The sequence below is a fragment of the Gastrolobium bilobum genome, unplaced genomic scaffold (assembly GCF_033153095.1).
Source record: "Gastrolobium bilobum isolate Gb01-03AN ecotype WA unplaced genomic scaffold, APGP_CSIRO_Gbil_v1 utg7053, whole genome shotgun sequence".
NCBI lineage: Eukaryota > Viridiplantae > Streptophyta > Magnoliopsida > Fabales > Fabaceae > Gastrolobium > Gastrolobium bilobum.
In genome coordinates this window covers 63,480-80,813 of record NW_026896173.1, presented here as the reverse complement: position 1 = coordinate 80,813, position 17,334 = coordinate 63,480, and the positions used below count along the sequence as shown (strand labels likewise).

Genomic DNA, 17,334 nt, shown 5'->3' with positions numbered 1-17,334 from the left:
GATCATGCAGCTGGAAGTAATGATCAGGAGCCAGAGGGTAGGTGTTCTAATCGATTCTGGAAGTTCACATAACTTCATACAGAAGGAATTGGCATTGGAGCTTGGTGTCCCTTTTGTGTAGACAAAATGCATGAAGGTGGTGTTAGGTAATGGTCAATTCTTGTTGTGTAATACAAAATGCTGTGATGTATCATTAGTCATTCAAGGTAAAGAATTTGTGGTTGAGCTGTGGACATTGGACCTGAAACACCTTCAAGTCATTTTAGGCATGCCATGGTTGGAGTCATTGGGGAGGGTCACACATGAGTACAAAAGTATGACTATGGAGTTTATTTTGAACAAGGAACGAGTGATGCTACATAGTTGCCAGGCAATAGCAGCTAAGCAAACCTCTTGTTTCTTGATACAGCAAGATACCATTCCACATCAATCAGTCAATGCCGAATTGTGCACACTGAAAGATAAGGTTCCTATAGAATTGTGGGAGATTTTAATGCGATATCAGAGGGTGTTCGAAGTTCCCAGGAGTCTGCCACCCTCAAGGGATATTAATCATTCAATTCATCTCATTGAAGGTTCTAAACCAGTCAATGTGAAGCCTTATCGTCACCCACACTTCTAGAAGGCAAAAATAGATAAGCAAGTTAAGGAATTGATGTCAACCAGATTCATCCAAGAGAGTAAGAGTCCATACTCTTCTCCTGTTCTGTTAGTGAAGAAGCATGACAATACCTGGCGTATGTGCATTGACTATAGAGCATTAAATGCAATAACGGTAAGAGATTGCTTTCCTATTCCCACTATAGATGAACTCTGTCATGCATATGTCTTTTCTAAGTTGGATTTGTGTGCTGGCTATCACCAAATTTGATTGAATAAAGATGATATCCCAAAGACGGCGTTTAGAACACATGATGGTCATTACAAATACACTGTAATGCCATTCGGATTAACAAACGCCCCATCTACCTTCCAGTCAACTATGAATAATATTTTCAGACCATTTTTAAGGAAATTTATCATTGTTTTTTCCGATGATATTCTCATTTACAGTAACTCTTTACCCGAACATATACATCATTTAGAAAGTGCTCTAAATTGTTTGAATAGCCATGAATTTTTTGTCAAACTAAGCAAATGTTCTTTTGATGTTGATGAAATTGACTATTTGGGTCATTTGGTATCGGGTTTAGGAGTGAAAGTTGATCCTACTAAAGTGGATGTAATGGTTCAATGGCCACGTCCTCAAACAGTGAAGCAGCTTCGTGCATTCCTTGGACTGACAGGCTACTACAGGCGTTTTGTGAAAGGCTATGCATCTATAGCTACTCCTTTCACCAACTTGTTGTCACAAGATGCATGCAGTGGTCACCAGAGGCAGAGGTTTCATTTGACACCCTCAAGCAAGCTATGGTTTCAACATCGGTGCTAGCTTTACCTGACTTTTCATTGCCATTTTGTGTGGAGACTGATGCATCGAATTCAGGAATTGGAGCAGTTTTGATTCAAAAAGGGAAACCCATCTCTTTTTTCAGCAAAAAGCTTGGCCCTCGGCTGGCAGCTGCTTCCACTTACATTAAAGAATTCACAGCCATCATTGAAGCAGTAAAAAAATGGAGACCATACCTTTTGGGGTCTCATTTTGTTTTGCGTACAGATCATAAGAGCATCAAAGAAATTTTGTCACAGGTCATCAACACTCTAGAACACCAGAAATTTGTCTCCAAATTGATGGGCTACTCATTTTCTATTGAGTATAAACCTGGCAATTTAAATTGTGTAGCTGATGGGCTGTCTAGACAACATGATGGTGAGGCAACTTGCAATGTGTGTTTGTCAGAAATCTCATGCAACCTGGTGGAACTGTAAAGAAGGAAAATGAGACAGCATTGGATCTGGTGGCAATACATGCAAAATTGGTTAAGGGTGAATTAGTGGATAATAATATTTCTCAAAAGGATGGCATTTTGTTTCATAAACAACGATACCTTTTGAGCTCAACTTCATCTTTAAAGAAGACTTTAATGGAAGAGGCTCATTCTTCTTTAGTGGGGGTCATGCTGGATCCTTGCGCACATTCTTACGGCTCTCAGCTTCATTTTACTGGCCTAAGATCCGGCTAGATGTCAAGAATTTTGTTCAACAATGTGCTATATGTCAGTGAGTGAAGGCTACAACATCTCCACCAGCTAGTCTTCTTCAACCATTGCCTATTCCTGAAGCTGCTTTTGATGATTTGACCCTTGACTTCATCACAGGTTTGCCATTATCAAAAAATAATTATGTCGTTCTAGTGGTGGTAGATAGACTAACAAAGTATGCACACTTTGGATCTCTGGCATCCGCCTTCACAGCAGTTATGGTTGCTCAATTGTTTATTGAGATCATAGTTAAGTCTCATGGTTTTCCCAGGTCCTTGGTATCTGATCGTGACAGCATCTTTTTGAGTCAATTTTGGCAAAGCCTTTTTCGTTTCAGTGGCACAAAGTTGCACATGAGTACAACTTACCATCCCCAATCAGATGGCCAAACTGAGGTCACAAATCGCTATTTGGAACAATACCTTCGAGCTTATTGTTCTGAGCAACATGCTTCGTGGTCTTCTATTCTTCCATGGGCTGAGTTTCATTATAACTCAGCAATACATTCCTCAATTGGAATGTCCCCATTCCAAGCTTTATATGGTCGTCTTCCACCTTCCATTCCTCATTACCCACGTGGTTTACTGAAGTTAGAAGCAGTTGATACTATACTTGCGGAGCGTTCCACCTTGTTGATTCGCCTCAAGCAGAATTTGATGAGGGCTCAAAATAGAATGAAGACCCTTGCAGATAAACATCACCAGGATCGTTCATTCAGTATAGGTGACTATGTGCTAGTGAAGTTGCAGCCTTATCGTCAAATATCAGTGGCCAAACGTTCCAGCCACAAATTGGCAAAACATTTTTTTGGTCCATTTCCAATAATAGCAATTGTGGGTCGTGTAGCTTACAAGGTTCAAATGCCAGAAGGATCTCGTATCCATCCTGGCTTTCATATTTCGGTGCTGAAGAAATTCTATGGTGATCCCTTAGCCTCTACTCTTTTGTTGCCATTGGAGTCAATCGACAATCGTCCTGTCCAACAGCCAATAGTTGTACTCGACAACAAAGTGGATCACGGCAAACACAGGAATCAACGTCAATTTTTGGTTCAATGGTCACAAGCTGTCCCTGAGGATGCAACGTGGGAATTTGAAGGTGATCTGAGAAGGACATATCCTCATATAGACCTTGAGGACAAGGTCTCTGTCGTTGGGGAGGGCAATGATACAACACGTAGAACATCCACTCGCGTACGTGGAGCACCAGCCTGGGCACGTGACTTCACATGAAGACACAACGTGGCAACTTGAGCAACATGGCAACTAAAGCTATCCCTTGGTGTTAGACGGTTGTTAGTTAGTTAGGAATACTCATTAGTGTAGATAATGAGATGTATAAATACACATAAACTGAGATGTAAACAATCAATCAAATGAAATAAAACAATTCTTCTTCTTTTCTTCGATCAGAGTTTTCTCTGTCTTTCTTCTCTGCAACCCTAGGTTGCACCAAGAGCTCTCAGATAAAGTAAACTGAAGAAACTAACTACTAACTACTTTCTGTAAAAAGAGGAACTGCTCTTAATAACAGATGATAGTTGGCACATAAATAAACACAGGTGGCATAAGTGGCTTCTGCATTACTTTCATCACAAATTGTCACCGCGGTATGCAACTTGTGTGTGTTTTATCTGTTGTTTTTTTTTTTTTTCAATCAAACCATCTGACTCCCCTTGTCTCAAACAATGGATAATTCTCCACGTATAGTCCTCTTCCACAACATCCTCCACGTCGGGATGGATACATGGATGAAGATGATAAAAAAAGATGAAGGCAAGGCAAGACACACTAGCTGTCACCTAATCTCTAATGCACAGGTGATAATTGTGAAACGTTTCGATGGACAGGAATTCTAACTTTATCACAATTGTGGATAAGAAAATCTATCAAAAGTAGTAGGTGGGTCCTTTTTCTTATAATATACTTTTTAGTATGTTATAATATTCCTCATGCTTCACGAGGTGTCCTCGTTACAATAATTTTGCTGACAAAGCTCTTATGAAATATACAAGAAGCCATGGCATTCATATGGAAAACGACATTTATCAGAGACCCACAATGCTATAAGATTAACAGAAAATAAAAAGCATGATTGTCTTATTCAATGCTTTATACTAGCATTACGTAACTTTTTCTTGGGATACACAACATTTTGATTAAAGTTTTCGGGCTTTAATCAAGAATAAGTACGGTAACATTATTGATTTGCATAACTTGTGTTCTCGCGTTAATAAAAAGGGTAGACTTCAGAAAGTCTCCGGTGGTGTTTGTTTCAAGTTATTTCAAGACTTTTTCATATATCTAAGATTGGCAAATTAGACAAGTCACGTTTGGTAGACCGATTTTGAATTTTTTCTCAGACACCACAGATGCATAGCATTTGAGAATTGCATGCAAAAATTACTGTTTAAAAAGACAATTTATAAATGGTATTTTAGTTGCCCAGTTAAATGGGCAAAGTAGAGGACCAATGATGCAGACTAAAATACCCTCATCAATTTGAAAAAAAGAGGGTATTTTAGTATATTTAATCAATTATCTCATCAATATTTTACCTTCAATCAAACATACACTCAAAAAATTTAACCCAATTTTTTCAGTAATATTTTTTCTAACCAAACATACATGATTGATGCATTTCTCAAAAATAAAACACTAACACCATTCAGGTGGGTGGAGTTTGACGTTTGATTTCCCTAGAGATCTTGCCAATGATAATGATGTTGAGCCTATATTAATATATAATCCGTATAAATGAGCACACACATTTCACACAATAATTCTGTCAATTGACCGGAATTGCGTAATGATAATTAATGCAAGCAAACTTGTAATATCGTTTCAACTGTGATTTTTTTTTTTTTTAATTCCATTATTTTAATTATTTCTTATGGGGTGAATCAAATTTCTTGATTTCTCCATAATCCGGGCAGAAAAAAGGATTTATAGACTAATCCCGAATAAGAAGGTGATAGTTTTTTAGCTTGCTCTTGATCACTGGTGAGCACATATTACTGCTTAGGGCTGTATGAGAATTCTTAGTTTTAGTTATCTTTTTCCTTGTTAGCAGAATTTTAATCAAATATATTTTTATAAAAAAAATTTATTAAAATATTTTTTTATTATGATAAATAAAAAAGCAAAAACTAAAAGCTTTCAAGATGAGCTTTTCTTTAAGATACCTATTAGTTTTTTAGAGTTTTTTTATTTATTTTTCAGTTTCATCCTTATTCTAAATTTATATTTATCAATTTTAATCTTTACCCTAATAATTCATCCTAATATGTAACAAATTGTTTCCTCAAAATTCTCATAAAAGCTTTATATAATCATCAAACAGTTTTTAATTTTTTTTTTAAACTCTTTCTTTTAACTTTAACTTAAAAAAAAAAAAAATCTCAAACAGCCTATTAAGTCAACTCCTCTGCCTATATAAAAAAACACTTCCGCATCCATTTTTCTCACCACAAACTCAAAATCCCCCGTGAAAACAAAGGCAATGAAAACCACATTATTTCTCTTATTCATATTGCTCTCTAATGCTGCACCTTCACTTTCAGGAAAGTGCAATCCGCATGACAAAAGAGCACTTCTCCAAATAAAGAAAGAACTCAACAACCCAACACTTCTCTCCTCATGGAAACCACACACTGATTGCTGCAACACAAAATGGTATGGTGTGGATTGCTATCCCGTTAATAATCGTGTAGTATCTCTAACTATCTCAAACAACACCCACGTTACCTCTCAATTTCCACCCTCAATTGGTAACCTACCTTACTTGGAAACCCTTTTTTTCTTCCTATTACCAAACCTCACTGGCACAATCCCACATTCAATATCAAAACTCACAAAGCTCAAATACCTCACAATCAGCAAAACAAGCATATCAGGTCCAATACCCAACTTCATAACCACACTTAAAAGCCTCATTAACTTTGATTTATCATTCAACAACCTCTCTGGAACACTCCCTCACTCTCTTGACCAGTTTCCTAATCTCTCATCGGTTAACTTTGAAAACAACAAGCTTACAGGGTCAATCCCTGATTCATATGGGAATTTCAAGAACAACCCAATTGCTGGTTTAATCCTCTCTCATAATCAACTCTATGGGACACTCCCATTGTCATTGGCAAGGTTGAACTCTTCCATTATTGACTTGTCTCATAACAGGTTTGAAGGTGATGCCTCGATGCTTTTTGGGTCCACCAAAGTGACAGTATCATTAGACCTTTCGTGGAACAAGTTTGATTTTGATATGGGGAAAGTGAAGTTGTCTAAGACACTAAATACGTTGGATGTGAGTCATAATCAGATATATGGGAACCTTCCTATGGGAATGGAAAATATATTGAGTTTGAATGTGAGCTACAATAGGCTTTGTGGTGAGATTCCAAAGGGTGGCAAATTGCAGAGCTTTGATGTGTACACTTATTTTCATAACAAGTGCTTGTGCGGATCTCCACTTCCAAGCTGCAAGTGATGACTGTTTCTATTTCATTTACATTTTGCGAATAAATAATGTGGTCATTTTGCTAGCCGCATGTGGTTTTAATGACCATTGACTAACACCAGTTTGGAATAATTAATCTGTCATGTATGTGTGTCTCTCTGTTTTAAATTTTTGAGATTTTCTAATTAGCTTTTTATTTATTTATTTATTTTTCGATTCCTGAGTTTGGTGTTGTTAGACAAAATTATAATTTCCTCTATCATGAGGAAGCGTGTTTGTTGCAAAAATATCTTTACTATTTTCCTTGTATTTCAAATTAGGGGTGTGAAGAAAAGTAAATTATTCAAATTGCACCAAAAGAATCATATTCATTACTTGCCTCAAAAACCAAATCACTTTACCAATGTGATTCGGTTCGAGTTAAAAACTAAATTAAACCGAATGGATACTATGCGTATAAAAATTCAAATTGAACTAAACCATACCTATTTTTTAAAGTATAAAAATTCAAATGAACTTGAACCACAAACCAATGTGGTAAAGGAAAGTAGGCTTTCTCCATAAAACTGGGATTTCAACTAATTTGAAGAAAATCACAATGAATTTAGCCATATGTCACGTAAAGTTAAAAAATTATTTAGACAAATATGAACTTTCTAGTAACTGTTCCAAAACCAAAACAGATGCCTGAAACTTCGATATGGAAAATATTTCCATGTAAATTGAACTCACAGCAATAGATTCAAGGTCTCGATTCTGAGAAGAGGGAACCATATCTCGGTTGACAGAAACTATATAATGTCCTCATGAGAGATCAATGCATCCTTCACATAAGCCAAAAAATATGAACAGAGTAAAGTAGTTACCAATAAACAAATAATTTCTTTACATGAAAAAAAAAATTGATATATTTTTAGGTCTAGAAAAACTCAAAAATTAAGTCAACTCAAAATCTGATTAGTATAGGTGGGAAGAGGACATATTGCATAAGTTTTCTTATGAATATGAACCACAACTACGTGAAAAATCAATATCTCCAAGAGCACAATTGCTACAAAGAGAAGCAAAATCTCAATAGAACTTTGAATTAGGATGCAGAAGTAAACCATACCCATTTGATAATGAGTTATGACAGCATATGCGAATTCTACCCAATACATATATTGAGGCGGAGAGTATTTTTAGTACTCTCATCGCACTGAATAGTAGGTATTACTCCTATTCAAAATGAAATTACAGGCTATGTATTTCAAAAAATACGTAAGTATAATATTAGAGTTTTTTTTTTTATCTCTCATCAGGAAACATATCTGCATAAGTCATATTTTTATTGGCTAGATGTAAGTACAACGGGAGTATATTAAATATTTCCAACGAGACGATGTCCTCACACTTGCATTATTCCAGCACAAAACTTGTTCAAATAATAGCGTAGAAGTGCATTCCAATTTCCAACCACAACAAATGTTTATCTAGTCTCAACCCAGGCTATAGAATAGGGAGCTTCATGCTCTCTATAGCAATGTTCCAGATAAAAAATAAAAATAAATTAAAATTCAGGAATCCTTTAATGAATTAAAAAAAAATTAGACGGCCTAGGATCATTAAAAATGGGGTGAAAAAAGTTAATTATCCATAGGCACGTCCTAGTAATGTAATTTAATTCACTTGTTGATTTAGCTAGAGGATGATAAATTTGATAACTTGTCAATTGGTTAGTTAATAGTTGGATAATCTTGTTTTATAAAAGTCCCATATCAATTGGCTTGTGATGCACACTTTTACATATTTACTAACTCCTCTTTCCACCACTCATTTTTATTTTATTTTTTGGCTTTTGTCATGGTTCTCAACACCATTAATGTAGAAAACAAAATTTCTTCAAAGTAAATTTTTGTTTATTTTCAACAAGTATCACATGTGGACCAATAAAACCACATGCGAACTGTTAAGAACACATGATTTATATCGAACCATTTCACATTATAAATTAACTAGAACTTATGTCTCTTGCAGCTTGGAAGTGGAGACCCACATAAGCCCTTATTGTGAAAGTATGAAGACACGTCAAAGCTCTGCAGATAGCCACCTTTTGGAATCTCACACACAGCCTATTGTAGCTAACATTTAAGAACAACAAATGTTGTGCTCACACAGGAATTTTCCCATAGATCTGATTGTGACTCGCAGCCAACGTTGTTAAGTTCTTAGGAAACATCACTTCCCCCAAATCAAATGCCAACAAGTTCTTCGAAAGGTGCATTACAGCCACCCTTTTGGTGGTCCCAAAAAGCATGGATGCATCTTCACCTTCAAGCATGTTCCTAGACAAGTCAATATAGTACAAGTTGTTCAACTTTGCAAAGGACATTGGGATTGGGCCTATAAGCGTGTTCTGTGAGAGGGACGATGTTTGTAACTTATTGAGGGACCCATATGAATCAGGGATTGGGCCTGTAAGTTTGTTGTTGTCAAAGAAAATCCCTGTGAGATCATGCAATTGGGAGAGAGAGGGAGGGTCCCACAGAGATTGTTTTCTGTGAGATCCAATCTAATGAGGCTTTTTAGTTTGGACACAAAGTTAGGTATTGGGCCTGATATACTTGTGGAGCTTATTGCGAGGAATTTGAGGTTGGTGAGTTTGGAAATGGCTTGAGGGATTGGGCCAGTGAGGTTTTGGGAAGAAAAGTGTTTCAAGGTAAGGTAGGTTACCTATGGAGGTTGGAATTTGAAAGGGGTGATTGTTGTTTAAGAGGGTAAGAGACTGGACCCGGTTTGTTTGGTATTTGCAAGATACCCCTTTCCAAGTAAGGTCACAACAATCAGTGTGTGGGTTCCAAGAGGAGAGAAAGGTTGGGTTTTTTAGGTCTTTTTTGATTTGGAGAACGGCTCTTTTGTCATGTGGATTGCACTTTTCTAATGCTGCATGAGAGAGCAATGTGAATAGGAGGAACATCAATGTTGCCATTGCCATTGTTTTCAAGGTGGGTCTTGAGTTTGGGGTTAGAAAAATGGATGGTGTAAGCATTGGTTTATATAGTAGGATTAGGAGTTTAAGGTAGAAAGATATTGCTTGCTAGCTGGCATAATAATGGCTTGCCATGCAATGTATGAACTGAGAAGTACTTATAGTCCAAAACAGGTGTCTATATTCAATGGGCCAAATATTCAATTTGAAGCAAATTGCTGAAATCTGTATAGTTTTTTTTAGCTAGTGAAAGCACATTTGACTAAGAATTTAAACAGCTTATCTTTTCTATGTCCGTCAAATACAATCAAGAAACTTTAGATAAAAATTAGTATATAGAAATTTTACACGTGATATTATTAACTATTTTGTATTATAAACGGTTAACTTATCCACAAAAATCGTGGCTGTTTTTCAAACCCAGAAATTATTTGATTTAAATTGAAGCTCAATAGTAATTGGCAATGGAAAATATAAGAAAAATGGTTAGTCCGTCGTCACGCAAAATGAGATGTTCAATTGAGCTAATGAAAGAAATCTAGCAAGTCATTCTATATCTTCATAATGAATGAACCTAATAATCATTTTATCTATCAAATACTTTTTAAGTTTCCAACATATAAATTTTTCTTCAAAAGAAATTTATATTTACAATATCTTTTCGCTTATAACTTTTACAACTAAATCTTAACCGTTGATTTTCGTCAATCTAATGATTTTAATTTATTGGATCACAATAAACAATTATAACCATCAAATTGTATTTATCTATCAAATAATGAATTAATCTAATAATCATTTTATCTATCAAATACTTTTTAAGTTTCCAACATATAAAAAAATTTTCCGGAGAAAAATTATATATACAACCTCTTTTCGCTTATAGTTTTTACAACCAAATCTTAACCGTTAATTTTTATTTATAATTTATTAAACCACAATAAATAAATTATAATTATCAAATTAGTGAAAATCAATAGTTAAAATTTGATTATAAAAGTTATAAGCAAAAAAAAGAAATTGTAAATATAACCTGTCTTTCTTCTACTTTTTCAATATTTTAGGATATAACGTTACTCAATCTAAAATAAGGGGTTAAGTTGGTACCCACAAAAAAAATGAAGGAATAAGTTACAAGATTGAAATAAGGAACCCCCAAAATCCCCAAGCGATTTCCCGTCTTAAAATTTGTAACACTTACAAAGATCAAATTTAAATTAGACAATACGAAAATGTAAAACCATTCACACTAGAACTCAAGAACAATGACTGGAATTTTAAGAGTTGTCACCATTCACAGTATAACTAACGGTACTCATCGCAATGAGTTATTCCGAACCGTTAAGGAGACAGAAGAGTCACAAATAGAGCAGTAAAAATAACTGGAAAAAATTTGCATTTGCATTGCCAGATACCTCAATTGGACACTTTTCTTGACCTTATCCAAAATTTTGTGCATATCTTGCCAGAATAACATGTACAAATAATGGATCAACAACTGCAACAATTTAAAATCTGCGAAACCAAAAGTGAAATTTAAAAGCCCAACCTCACATCATGTCTAAATTATAAACGTGTCCATTTCCCCATCATTCATCAACCTGAATACCAGACATAGGCACCTCAGAGTTGATTTGTTCTTCATCATCCTCACTTTTGCTCCCTTCAACATCCATTGTGGATCCCTTTTGGATGTAATCAACTTTGAAGTCATAATCATCATCCATGGGATCTGATGAGGCTTTGTTAGCCTTTTTCCTTTTTTTCTTCTCTGCTCGCCTAAGTTTTGTATTAAGTATACCATCCGCTGTATATAATTTCTCATTTTGTCTACTAGCTGCATTGTTCACCTTGTTCTTGCTATCATCATCATCATCATCACCATCATGTTCCATAGATTCATCAACGTCGGGACCTTCGCCTTGTACTGAGGGTTCAATTTGTACATCATCCTATAAAATGCATAGTTTGTAAGACAATAAGATATTTTAATTGATAAATGTGAAAAGACTAAAACTATTTATGATTAACACAAAAACTAGCCAAATTCCAAGGCATTTTCTCCGAATTTAAATGACATTAAATCAACATCATCAACAACATACCTCTAACATTGTCTCATCAAGGTTTGGAGGGCAACTTGAAGGAACTTCAACAGGATTGAAGTCATCAGCAGATTTAAGGCTCCCAATAAATGAAGATTCACTGTTGTAGACTTCATCAACGTTAAACTCTTTCGAGAACTCAGAAACTATATTGGCCTCTGAAGGTTCCCCTTGATCCCTAACTGGGGGCATGGTATAATATGGAATTTTACCTGAAACATGCAAGTAGACATTTCTCTTAATTTTGTAAAGCATCAAGTTCTTCCTATTCTTCACCTTCAAAAGAAACATGTTTCAATGTCTCTGCTTTTAAACCTAAACAAACTCAATGTATGTATACCTTCATTCCAATCATGAAGAACGATTCTTGCAGTAGCTTCAATGTCAACTATTCCACCTTTCTTGAGCTTGCCCCTAACTGTAGCAACCTTCTGTAGGAAGTCATCAACTGAATCAAAACTTGGAATCTTGTACAGGGTTACCAGCAGCCTGGCTGGACAGAGCTTGAGAATTTCTTTCACTGCATTGCCCAAGAAAAAAGGAAGAGTTAGATTTTTTTTCCATTTGGTCAGGGAAACATGAGTCAAGATAAGGCTATATGGAAAATTAGCCTGAAAGAAGCCAAACTCTTTCAATTTTGACTACAACAAAAACTTTTTTTACACTAAGTGGAGTTGGCTATATGGAACTAGTGGTGCCATTGTGTTATGTCAAAAACCAAATTTTAGCAAAGGCCAACTATATCAAGGTCTTTATCAATAGACCTCTGAGAGTTTTCCTTGGTCTTCCTATACCTCTCATCATCAGCCTATCCTCCATGTTGTTCAACCTGTTTTTACCTCTATTGGTCTTCTCCTGATCTGACCAAACAATCTTAGGTGAGATTATGTCATCTTTACCTCATAGGTGCTTCTCTAACTTTCTCCCTCTGATGCGATCATTCATGTCCATAACTTCATATATTTTCTTTTAATTTTGGATAATGCTGACAAAATACACAGCATACTTTCATGACTTTATATTTGTTCTAATAAGCGACAACATATTTTTGTTACTTTGCCAGAAAGAGCTAAGTTTAAAAGGACGGCTGAAGGTCAGAGAAAAAGGAGATAATTCAAAACCAAAAAGAATAAGGCTAGGTAGGTGGTGAGGTTAAAAGGACAGCTGAAAGTGGGACTGAGCCCATCAAAGCAATATAGCACCTAGAATCCAGGCTAGAATTGACTTGTTTGGTTCATGTTCTTAAACAAACAAATCAAGTAGCTTGGGTTTGGATTCCAAAAATATGCCCTAATAGGCCAGGATTAAACTGAATAGAGTAATATATTTAGCATTAAACAAACTAAAACAACTTGTTGGTTTTGGGAGAGATTATTAGAGTGTGGGATCTCAATAGATAATTCCCTTAACTGAGCACCAGGGTTATATAGACCAAAGTTGGAAATATTTCAGGTAATCGAAACCTAAAGATAAAATGAACAAAGGATGATGAAAAATAGAAGAAATGAGACATAAAGGGTGGAGGGTGAAATAACATTTTTGTATGAACATTCACCCTCTCTTCCTCCATGAAGAAGAAGCATCTTCTGCTTTAGAAAATGACCGGAATGTACCATAAGCAAGAGGAAATGATAGAGATGTCTCCCGTGCTAAAATTGCAGGAAGTACAACAGGATAAAAACTTCATCACTATTTTAGGGACTAGAGGAAGGACCTTGGCTGATCAAAATTTGAATTTTTTATTAATAAAAAAGGAATACAATTTGAGAGATTCCCCAAAAAAGACAATAAATCAACTATTTACCGTGGAGCAACTCCTAAAAACAACCATGAGCAAAACACTAGAGAGAAGCAACAAACATAATCCTATCCCATAACAAGTTAATAAGCACGCATTCTGGTCGAGCCAAATGCACCAAAGAATGTCATAAACAGCATGCTCCATAAAATGAAAGAGTGCCTTTCTTCAATGTTGCAAGTTCATTTGGTTTACTACTTTATTTACATGATATTGTAATAAAGATTCAACCATCCAATTCGAACTGCATTACTCTTATATAAAGACCTAAATAAGCAGATTAATCAATAAGGGACAAAAATGCCTTTATATACCTGGGCTAATTGGATCATCTAACTTCTCAATTCTCTTGCAATTCTTTAAAGCAATAGAAGCATCATTTTCTTGAGTCTTCAGCATAACAACACCAGGGCAATCCAGCAACTTAACATTTTTGTCCAATTGAACCTCTTGCATTGATCTTGTTAACCCAGGAGTAGCACCAACATTGACAACATGGCATCTCTTTAAGCTATTAATAAGACTACTCTTACCAACATTGGGCAGGCCAATCAAACCCACAGTGATTGACTTCTTGATCTGTCAAGACAAGGATGCATAATAAATGAAGATCAACAACAAATAATCTAAAATCAAATAGACAATTATAAAAATAACAAACAATTAAATATAAGAGGGAAAAGAAGAAAAGCTATATGAATTAGAGGGAAAAGAAAAAAGTCAGTCAAATGCAAAATCCCTGATGGAACCACCCATGAAGAGGCACCCTATAGCATATCCTTCAAACTTAAAAGCTCATAATTTGGTTTTTCTAAATGATCAGAACAAGCAAAACATAAAAATTATAATGGAATACCTAAACCTAAAAGGTCCAGCCAGCATACATGCATGAAGAGGCAACCTATAGCATATCCTTCAAACTTAAAAGTTTATAATTTAGTTTTGCTAAATGATCAGAACAAGCAGAACATAAAAATCATAATGGAATACCTAAACCTAAAAGGTGCAACCAGCATACATACATGAAGAAAGAAACAAATGGAACACAAACGGGATAACAAAGATATAACACTGCGCTCTCCAAATCTCCTCATCTATCTCAAGAAGAGATGCTACAGAGACACACAAACCAAGAAATGCAGAAAAGCTGCAGATCTGAGATAATAATCCGAAGGTAGCAGCCATAAGCAGCACACTAAAGAGAAGCCAATTCTGTGCCATAAGCCATCAAGTGACAACTCAGTGCTTCAAAAGCACTTCAAATTCAGCAAAAAAACTTTCATTATATTATGGCATTGAGATTATACGAACAGCTAATGTGACTGAACCAATAAAATAAAAAGAGAACTATAATTCAACCACATTCATAAAATACTTGCAAACCATCATGAGCAAAATACAATTTAGATGAAATATATGAAGTGTCAACATAGACATATTGTGACAAGCAATTAAACATTAATACAGAAAATAAAGGGAAAGGACAAGAAAAGCTTGAACATAAGAATCCTATGATCTTCCAATAAACCTTTGAGATAACATTAAAAGCAAAAACTCTACTTCTATGAGAAAAAATATCTTTGTTCCAAATAATTCAGTTACCTCATGGCTTCTTGAGTAATTCTTCAACAGTTTGAGGAGAGTATCAGCTCCAAGACAATCACTTAATTGCAAAATATTACTTGATTTAGCTTTTTTAGAGGATTTCCACCCTAAGTTTGATCTTTGTTGCTGTGTACTGCACTTGAAGGCCACAGTAGGTAATTCTTCTCTAAGGTATTTGAGCCACTTCTCTACAGCTTCTCGTGGGACAAGATCTAAGTAAAGAACACAAATGATTAGCAATGTAAAAATTAACATTCCTAAAAGGAGAGAAAGGAGTCAAAATTTATCAGACAAGTTACCAATTTTATTTAAAAGCAATACGAGATGTTTATCAGGTCCCGATTTCATCACCATCTTTTCTATATCAACACAACGGGTACCCAAGGGGTCCCGGGCATCAAGGACCTCCAGAATGACATCAGAAGCTTCAATAACCTTTACCAAATCCTTGTAAAAGGCCCTATCTGAATTATCAACTGCAAATAGAAGTCATATAAAAAGAAATAAATATAAGAATAGCAATGAACTGAGGCAAATAAATATTTGACCTAAGCCAAATTTTCAGCCAATTAAAATAAAAATATTAAAAACACCTCTAGTCTTCACAACTGTAGTAAAATCATTACTGTCTTTTGCAGAAGACATTTCAACCAATTTGGAGTTATCATCATCCTCTAACAAGCCCAATTTCCTTTTTCTAGCCTGAAACAAGAGTTAGGCAGAGTCAAGTTTCAAATTATAAAAAAAAAAAATAGGAATTATATTAATTTACAACTGCATACAAAACTAGGTAAAAAATTACGAATTTCGATAATGCTACTAAAGTCAGGCATAACACAGAAATATTCACATAGGTCTTTGAATTCATTTAAGCATGGAAAAAACAACAGTATGTTTTTGTGTGCCTGTCTACACTATCTAATTATCTATAGACAAAAATCGTATAGTTCTAGCAAATTAATAATAATAATAATAATAATAATAATAACAATAATAAAATGAAACAATACCCTCTCCTTGCGCTCAGCTTTCTTTTGCTCCAATTCTTCAATAGCACGAGCTCTTCGAGCTTCAAGGGCCTTAAGCTCCTGTTCCTTAAAAGGCCAATCATTGGGAATTCCAGGATCCTTCTCGGTCTTGTTTTTGCGATTCAGATTAAGCTTTTTGGCCTCTTTGGCCTTCTTTTTTTGATGCTCCTTCACCTTCCTTATAATCTTATATTTCTTTTTCAATGGAACCCTCTTACTCTTACTCTCTGCAAAATAAAAAAAAACAACAACAAGAAGAACAACAACTCCATCAGATAAAAGTCAATTATTTTATGATGATTATGATGGTGATATGGCTATAAACTTAGAAAATCAATTGAAGCGAGAAACATAAGTTTTCTTACTCTTGCTCTTCTTCACCATTGTGTGATTCTTCGGTTAGAAAAGAGAAAAAACCTAAGAAGCTGAAGGGGAAACTACTGCCGCTAAAGAGTGTTTGCGCCTTCGTTTTTGTGGTTTAGGGTTTAATATTAACTCTCGTACATAGCGGGTTCATTCGGGTCGGTTATTTAAATAAATAAATATTTTTTTATGGGTTAAATTAGGACCTATAAATTCAAAGAAAAATACTTGTTCTTTTAAAACATATAATTTTATACATTTTAAATTCTATTTGTTAATTTATGTTACTCAACGATTAGGATTTATTGAGTTAAACTTATAAATTAATTAGTTATTCGTAATAAAAATCAATAAATATTAACCGTTAATTAATGGAAATCAATGGTTAGGATCTAAAATAACACAATGTTATAGATCCTTTAAAAATACAAATATTTTTTCCTTAATTTAAATGGGTAAAAGATTTCTCGAGTCAATGAAAATAAGTTATATCCGATAAACCCAAAATGACATCGTTTTGGGACGAAAATTAAGTATTTTTATAATTATAATATATTGCAAGATTATATTAGTGTTTATTATTATAATTTCTTAATCTTATAATCCAAAACGACGTAGTTCACTAAGGGGGCGTTTGGTTGAGGAGAAAATTTTTGAATACTAGAAAGATGTAAATATGGAAATGGTTGGAAAGTGAATTTGGTAGGAAAATAAAGTTGTTTGCTTGGAAAAAAATTTACCGGAAAAATTAGATAAATTTTATAAAGTCTATGTTTGGTTTGAGGTAATATATAGATGAAAAATAAGTGGCAATTACAAAAATATCCCTAAAAAGTGAGCTGTCATAAATCTGCTCACAAGTCTGCAA

At 34.8% G+C, this 17,334-nt stretch overlaps 2 protein-coding genes and 1 pseudogene across 2 annotated transcripts; 1 reads left to right on the top strand and 2 right to left on the bottom strand.

Moving 5' to 3' along the window:
* Positions 1 to 5,642: 5,642 nt before the first annotated feature.
* LOC133298105 (polygalacturonase inhibitor-like) lies at positions 5,643 to 6,629 on the top strand. The gene has a single exon (XM_061497338.1). The coding sequence runs from the start codon at positions 5,643 to 5,645 to the stop codon at positions 6,627 to 6,629; it is 987 nt and encodes a 328-aa protein (XP_061353322.1).
* Positions 6,630 to 8,593: 1,964 nt separating this feature from the next.
* LOC133298104 (polygalacturonase inhibitor 2-like) lies at positions 8,594 to 9,573 on the bottom strand (annotated as a pseudogene).
* Positions 9,574 to 10,918: 1,345 nt separating this feature from the next.
* Positions 10,919 to 16,574, bottom strand: LOC133298102 (guanine nucleotide-binding protein-like NSN1). Its single transcript, XM_061497337.1, has 9 exons — positions 16,469 to 16,574; positions 16,086 to 16,330; positions 15,669 to 15,777; positions 15,375 to 15,551; positions 15,073 to 15,287; positions 13,785 to 14,049; positions 12,013 to 12,192; positions 11,673 to 11,884; positions 10,919 to 11,519 (listed from the first exon to the last, which is right to left on the bottom strand). The coding sequence occupies exons 1-9, from the start codon at positions 16,485 to 16,487 to the stop codon at positions 11,157 to 11,159; spliced, it is 1,785 nt and encodes a 594-aa protein (XP_061353321.1). The 5' UTR covers positions 16,488 to 16,574; the 3' UTR covers positions 10,919 to 11,156.
* Between the last annotated feature and the right edge of the window lie 760 nt (positions 16,575 to 17,334).

Bases quoted from the DNA above. Each gene is read 5' to 3' on its own strand.
- LOC133298102 (XM_061497337.1), bottom strand. The intron at 15,552-15,668 runs GTGTTTTTAATA...TTCTATTTGCAG, and splicing joins TACAGTTGTGAAGACTAGAG to TTGATAATTCAGATAGGGCC. The intron at 11,520-11,672 runs GTATGTTGTTGA...TGCATTTTATAG, and splicing joins TTGATGAGACAATGTTAGAG to GATGATGTACAAATTGAACC.
- LOC133298105 (XM_061497338.1), top strand. From the start codon at position 5,643: ATGAAAACCACATTATTTCTCTTATTCATATTGCTCTCTAATGCTGCA.